Raw genomic sequence first — 7,855 nt, 5'->3', positions numbered from 1 at the left:
CAATGGAATAGAATTGACAGCCCCCAAATAAAACCAAGCATATAAGTTCAATTAATTTCTGAGAAATGATTGTCTTAATGTTATCTGTGGGTGTGGATTTTCTCTAATGTGAAGAATCTCAATAAAATGCAAGCAAGACACACAAAGTTCTTGAGAAAATTATATTGACAGAAACACTGTTGGCTTGAAGTGAAAGACAGAATATAAAATGCAAAAGCCTGGGCAGTGGAAGGCAGTGCGGCCGGTGAGTGGCCCTGACTTCCCGGGCGCTGCTGGGGTGCTGTGGGGAGGCTGGCCAGCGGGGGAGCAATGGGGAGCTGGCTGAGTGTGGCCAACCTCCTTTTCTCTGTTCCCTTCCAGCATCAGCTCGGCTTCTTTGCTCGACTGGACCTTGCCTCTAGGCTAAGTGGGCAACATGAGCGGCAACAACTTGGATGCGAACGACGAGTTTGATGAGCAGTTGCGAATGCAAGAATTGTATGGAGACACCAAGGACAAGGACACCGAGAAAGATCTTGGTGCAGAAACCGATTCTTTCGGACAGCAGCCGACTGACACCCCATACGAGTGGGACCTAGACAAGAAGGCTTGGTTCCCCAAGATCACTGAAGATTTCATTGCTACATATCAGGCCAATTATGGCTTTTCTAACATTGGTGCATCTAGTTCTACTGCAAGTGTCCAAGATGGCAGTGCTAGGATTGCAGAAGAACCTCCACAAAGACAACTCCCTGATCCCAGTGATCCGAAAAGGAAGGGAGAAAAGAGAAAGACTGAATCAGGATGGTTTCATGTTGAAGATGACAGAAATACAAATGTTTATGTGTCTGGTTTGCCTCCAGACATTACAGTGGATGAATTTATACAGCTCATGTCGAAGTTTGGCATTATTATGAGAGATCCTCAAACAGGAGAATTTAAGGTCAAGCTTTACAAAGATAATCAAGGAAATCTTAAAGGAGATGGACTTTGCTGTTATTTGAAGAGAGAATCTGTGGATCTGGCATTAAAACTTTTGGATGAAGATGAAATTAGAGGCTGCAGATTACATGTGGAGGTGGCAAAATTTGAGTTGAAAGGAGAATATGACACCTCAAAGAAGAAGAAGAAGTGCAAAGACTACAAGAAAAAGCTGTCTATGCAACAAAAGCAGTTGGATTGGAGACCTGAGAGACAAGCTGGCCCATCCCGAATGCACCATGAGCGAGTTGTCATTATCAAAAATATGTTTCATCCAGTGGATTTTGAGGATGATCCTCTGGTGTTGAATGAAATCAGAGAAGACCTTCGAGTAGAGTGTTCAAAGTTTGGACAAATTAGGAAGCTCCTTCTCTTTGATAGACACCCTGATGGTGTGGCCTCTGTGTCCTTTAGGAATCCAGAGGAAGCTGATTATTGTATTCAAACCCTCAATGGAAGGTGGTTTGGTGGGCGTCAAATCACTGCCCAAGTGTGGGATGGCACTACAGATTGTCAGGTGGAGGAGACCACAAGAGAAAGGGAGGAAAGGCTGAGAGGATGGGAGGCTTTCCTCAATGCTCCTGAGGCCAACAGAGGCCTGCAGCATTCAGATTCCATCCATGCTCCGGAAAGGGCAGGGCCTTCTAGAGTTAGGCATTTTTCTGAGCACCCTGGCACATCTCAAACAAAAGTTCAAGCAGCCGCAACTGAAATGGCATTTGAAGAACCTATAGATGGAAAGAAGTTTGAAAAAATGGAAGATGGGGGAGAAGTTGAAGAAGCTGCTTCTGAAAAAGATGCTAAAGAAAGCAGTCCTGAAAAAGAAACTGAAGGTCTCCAAGAAGAATCTGAAGAGAGCTGCCTTGAAAGAGAGTCTAAGGCAGGCTGTCCCAAAAGAGAGCATGAAGAAGACTTCCCTGAGAGAGAATCTGGAGAAGGCAGCCCTGAGAAAGAGCATGAAGAGGGTAATCCTAACAAAGAGTCAAAAGAGACTGTCCCTGAAAGAGTATCCAAAAAGAAGAAACTCAAAATCGATCCTGACAAGAATGGCTGTGAGAAGGAGTCTGAAGAAGAAGGCCCTGGCAAGGAGTCTGAGGGGGAGGCCAGCCCCCAAAAGGTGGCTTCTGAAGATGACAACTCAGAACAAGAGTCTGAAGACTGCTCGGAAAAGCAGTTTGAAGATGGTTCTGAAAAAGAGTTAGAAGAAAATGGCCTTGAGAAAGGTTTTGAGGAAGATGCCTCTGACAAGGAATTTAATGAAAACATCCCAGAAAAAGAGTTAGAAGAAAATGAGTCTGAAAAATCAGAATTCGAAGATGACAGCTCTGAAAAAGTGTCTGATGAAGAAGGCTCTGAGAAAGAGTTTGATGAAGAGTCAGATGAAAAAGAAGAAGAGGAAGGGGCATATGAAAAGGTATTTGATGATGAATCAGATGAGAAAGAGAATGAAGAAGATGCAGAAGAAAAGGAACAAGAAGATGCAGAAGAAAAGGAACTTGAAGATGGTGATGAAAAGGATGAAGAAGATGATGCAGATGAAAAGGTATTTGAAGATTCGAATGGAAAAAGAAGATGAGGAAGATGGAGATGTAAAGGAAGATGAAGACATAGATGAAAAGGTGTTTGAGATGATGATTCCAACGAGAAGTTGTTTGATGACTCCAGTGACAAATTGTTTGAAGATTCTGACGAGAGAGGGACTGTGGGTGGTTTAGGAAATGTTAAGGAGGAAGGGCCCTTGTCCACAGGCAGCAGCTTTGTTCTTGTTAGTGATGATGATGATGAAGACAATGCTATTTAATCCCTTAAACTTGCTTTTTAGGGAGATTCCATCTCCATTTTGCCTCTGCTGCAGGGTAATTACTCATAGTGTTATAAGAACGTGTGCATAGAGGTAGGATGCCATCTGATTAATGCAGTGAAGTGTTCATGGTTACCTGTATGTAATGACTTTAAATCTGTGTTCATTGGCTGTTCAGTTCAAACTCCATAGCATAATGCAAGTTAACATGCTCCTCCTTCTTTGTCAGATTTGTTAAGTGCATGCAAAATAATATTTTTTAAGTATTCTGATTGAAGTTTGTGACATTCATAAATAAAAAAAAAAGTTGTTGATATGCAGAAATGGGAAAAAAAATAAATGCAAAAGCCTGTCAGACACTCCAGTTTATTGAAAACACATTCTAACTTTACTTTTGCAAGTAAAGACAACATAGAGGATAGAGTAAAGAGCTAATGAAATATTATTTCCGGGCTTTTAAACCTAATTAAGAAAGAGCCAATTTTCCACCATTTATATGGAGAATTCTAAGGTGGTCCCCAAGATTTCTAGCCCCTAATGTATGCACCCTGTTTAATATCCTTCTCTTGAGGGTGGGCAGGACCTATAGAATATGATGGGACTACGGCTCACTTCATTCTTTACCTTGTGTAGCAAAGGTGATGAGATAGTTGTTCCCATGATTAATAATGTTATATGCCATCTTCATAGCAAACTGAAATGGAAGTCTCCTGCCTGCCTACAAGAAATAAGCTTTCTTGTGATAGGGCCATCTGGCTATGTAGTGAAGGCAGCTTTTGGTAGTTGAAAGAAACCCAGAATGACTGCTGGTAAAAAAACAAACAAACAAACAAAAAAACACCTCAGTTCTGTAGGTTCTTGGAACTGAATTTTGCCAATGATGTGAACAAGCTTGGAAACTCAAGATGGGAATGTCATCTAGATGACAACTTGATTTCTTCCTATTGAGACCTTAAGTGGGTCTCTGAATTATTTGCAGAAATGACAAGATAATAAATGTATGTATCAGTTCAGTTCTGTCACTCAGTCGTGTCTGACTCTTTGAGACCCTATGAATTGCAGCACACCAGGCCTCCCTGTCTATCACCAACTCCCAGAGTTCACTCAGACTCATGTCCATTGAGTTGGTGATGCCATCCAGCCATCTCATCCTCTGCCGTCTTCTCCTCCTGCCCCCAATCCCTCCCAGCATCAGAGTCTTTTCCACTGAGTCAACTCTTCGCATGAGGTGGCCAAAGTATTGGAGTTTCAGCTTTAGCATAAGTCCTTCCAAAGAACACCCAGGACTGATCTCTTTAGAATGGACTGGTTGGATCTCCTTGTAGTCCAAGGGACTCTCAAGAGTCTTCTCCAACACCACAGTTCAAAAGCATCAATTCTTCGATGCTCAGCTTTTTTCACAGTCCAACTCTCACATCCATACGTGACCACTGGAAAAACCATAGCCTTGATAGACTAGATGGACCTTTGCTGGCAAAGTAATGTCTCTGCTTTTCAATATGCTATCTAGGTTGGTCATAACTTTTCTTCCAAGGAGTAAGAGTCTTTTAATTTCAAGGCTGCAGTCACCATCTGCAGTGATTTTGGAGTCCCCAAAAAATAAAGTCTGATACTGTTTCCCCATCTATTTCCCATGAAGTGATGGGACCAGATGCCATGATCTTCGTTTTCTGAATGTTGAACTTTAAGCCAACTTTTTCACTCTCCTCTTTCACTTTCATCAAGAGGCTTTTTAGTTACTCTTCACTTTCTGCCATAAGGGTGGTATCATCTGCATATCTGAGGTTATTGACATTTCTCCCGGCAGTGTTGATTCCAGCTTGTGTTTTTTCCAGTCCAGCGTTTCTCATGATGTACTCTGCATATAAGTTAAATAAGCAGGGTGACAATATACAGCCTTGACATACTCCTTTTCCTATTTGGAACCAGTCTGTTCCATGTCCAATTCTAACTGTTGCTTCCTGACCTGCATATAGGTTTCTCAAGAGGCAGGTCAGGTGGTCTGCTAGTCCCATCTCTTTCAGAATTTTCCAGTTTGTTGTGATCCACACAGTCCAAGGCTTTGGCATAGTCAATAAAGCAGAAATAGATGTTTTTCTGGTACTCTCGCTTCTTTGATGATCCAGTGGATGCTGGCAATTTGATCTCTGGTTCCTCTGCTTTTTCTAAAACCAGCTTGAACATCTGGAAGTTCACAGTTCACGTGTTGCTGAAGCCTGGCTTAGGGAATTTTGAGCATGACTTTACTAGCATGTGAGATGAGTGCAATTGTGCGGTAGTTTGAGCACAAAACCTCCATTATTCTAGTAAATATTTGCTAGCTATCTGCATTTGATGAGTTTATTTTTTCTGCTGCTTTTTATCCTTTTTTTTTTTTTTTTGTTGGCTAACTTTTGGTTTGGCTAACTTTTAAGATGGTTTGTTCACCTTAATTTTTCATGGAAGTAACTCTTAAGCTCTGGATTTACTCTGTTATCTTGTACTTTTAGGCACATATATTTTGAGGTTTCTGTTGCGATGCCACTACATAATTTCTACAGTTTTCAATCTTGCATATTTCTACATTCTAATTTATTTACTGCTTATACAGTTTATTTATTTTTAGAGTTTATTATTCAACAATTCTGTTCAAAAGTATGTTTTTAATTTTCACATTTCTAATACTCAGATTCTGGTAATGAACAGATCACTTATGTCTGAGATTTTTCCAAATTTCTAACTACATCTTTATGATTACTTTGAAAGCTGTGCACTAAACCTTGAATTATGAGAAAAATCGAAGTATAAGATTATATTTTTGAACTTGTTTAGTGGGAAATGTATCTAATCATTAGAAACATTTTTCACAAGAAAAAAGGTACAAAAATGCATTTTTAATAAGAATTGAAATAGTCATAATATGTTTTTATAGGTTTGTGATTTGGGATAAATGAGAGAAAGCAAATATGTCAAAATTCAAATATCATTCAATTTAGGGATGTATGTGTGTATATATATATATATATATGTGTGTGTGTGTGTGTGTATTTTAACCCCTTCTCTTTTGAAAATGTTTAGAACTTTAAAAACAATTTTAAGTAATGTTATTTGTAAGATATTATATATGTATAAATATACTCATTGCATTATATATGTGTGTGTGTATATATATATATATGTATACTTAATATAGATGTTTAAAACTATATAAGCTGGATGGAGTTAGAAGGCAGAAGGTATTATGAAGTCTACGGAAGGTATAATGTTAGTTTCTATCAACAAATTCGCAGGACAGGAGCCAAATATCAGAGCTTAAATTTTTTAAAGAAGCAAATGATTATGATTTTGATATATACAGTTTCAGTCTTCACCACACACTAAGGAAATATTATCCAGCCTCTACACAGACACAGAGAGAGAGAGAGAGAGAGAGAGAGAAATTGGAAAGAACCTTAAAAGTTTAAATAGCTCGCAGCTCATCCACCTACTTCACACTGCAGTAGAAATTGGATGGACTTCATTTTCTTTAACGGCAAATGCATATTTTCATTTAGGTTTGAATTGCCTACTTGCATTACCATAGCAAAAAAAGATATATATTTTTGCAAAAAAGACAAACATCTATGAAATAGAATATGACAGCACTTTAATCCCAGTTATTATTGAAGTATGTGTGTGTATGTATGTGTGTTTGTGTGTGTGTGTGTGTATACACACACACATTATTTCACAAATACATTTTTTAAACTCTCCCCAAAACTTAAGTTAGAATTAACTCACATGGGCCTATTATCATCAGGCATTATAAAGAAAAATTTAGATATTTGAAAGTTTACAAAAGGTTAATTGAAATAAAATGGTAATAATCATTCATTTAATTGGCCTTAAGCAGTTTAAAATTGGAAGCAATTATACAAGCTATAGAACTGAAATATAGTGTAAGCTTTGAAGTATGCATTGGCATAATTATGTGGAGCATCACATTTTTCTCCCATGTAGTGAACAGAAAGAGAATTGCCACAAAGGAAATAATTTTTCTTCAGTAAAATGATAACTTAAGGGTTAAAGAAGCAGGTGAAATTCATCTCATATCCTGTAAGTAGGGGTATCAAAGTTTTAATGCCATTTAATTGACCTAAATGTAAAATGAATTTCCACTCTACGTAATGAACATAATTACAGAGTAGAGCTGAGACAAATGCTTTGGAAAATCTAGTGGCTTGCGTATTTATCTATTTCTGGCTGTAGTGGGTCTTCATTGTTGCATGGGGGCTTTCTCCAGTTGTGGTGCATGGTCTTCTCACTGTGATGGCTTCTTTTGTTGCAGACCAAGAGCTCTAAGATGCATGAGCTTCAGTAGTTGAAGCATTTAGGCTCTAGAGTGTGCAGGCCTCAGTAGCTGTGGCACATGGGCTCAGTTGCTCTAGGCCATGTGGAATCTTCCTGGACCAGGGCTCAAACCTGTGTCTGCTTCATTGGCAGGTGGATTCTTAACCACTGGACCCACAGGGAAGTCCATATTTACTTTTAATATTAAATGACTTCCAGACATTGTATCATCATTAGCCCAACAGGTTCACTTTTCTACCTCCTTCCCCTGCCCAGTTTAGAACAGAACTGATCTTTCCTTCTTCATTGACCGTGTTGCATTTTATTCATGTTCTTGATTTAGTATCGGTCACATTCTACTTTAAGGTCCTCTGACTTCTGATAGTTTGCAAACTCTGAAATCAAGACTATGTACTTCTATCTGTAACTTAATAATGAAAAACATGCCAGCCTTATAATAGGGTCTTTACAAAAACATATTAAAATAATTGAATTTACTTAAGTCTCAATAATTTACTGGATTACACCTGGTCATGGTACTGAATATAAACATAATTAATGCTCGACCATTCAGGGAGCCCTTGATTGTATCCTTGATTGTAAATAAGGGCTGTGACTGTAAAATGTAATGTAACAGAAGAACAAGATTAATTCACATTAGCATACATACACGCACATTAATAGTCTCTCATGGTTATTCATGGTGATGGTGAAGTCACTCAGTCGTGTCCGACTCTTTGTGACCCCATGGACTGTAGCCTACCAGGCTCCTCCGTCCATGGGATT

At 38.9% G+C, this 7,855-nt stretch overlaps 1 protein-coding gene across 1 annotated transcript; it reads left to right on the top strand.

The window, feature by feature from the left end:
* The first annotated feature begins 386 nt into the window (after positions 1 to 386).
* On the top strand, positions 387 to 3,223 carry LOC101104507 (HIV Tat-specific factor 1-like). The gene is given in 3 exon segments (XM_042254977.2): positions 387 to 2,524; positions 2,526 to 2,583; positions 2,586 to 3,223. Coding segments are annotated over 3 exon segments (2,343 nt in total). The 5' UTR covers positions 387 to 415; the 3' UTR covers positions 2,762 to 3,223.
* The last annotated feature ends 4,632 nt before the right edge of the window (positions 3,224 to 7,855 follow it).

Source organism: Ovis aries, chromosome 10 (assembly GCF_016772045.2).
Source record: "Ovis aries strain OAR_USU_Benz2616 breed Rambouillet chromosome 10, ARS-UI_Ramb_v3.0, whole genome shotgun sequence".
NCBI lineage: Eukaryota > Metazoa > Chordata > Mammalia > Artiodactyla > Bovidae > Ovis > Ovis aries.
Note: the sequence above shows the minus strand (reverse complement) of the source record. Positions and strands in the feature narration are given on the sequence as shown.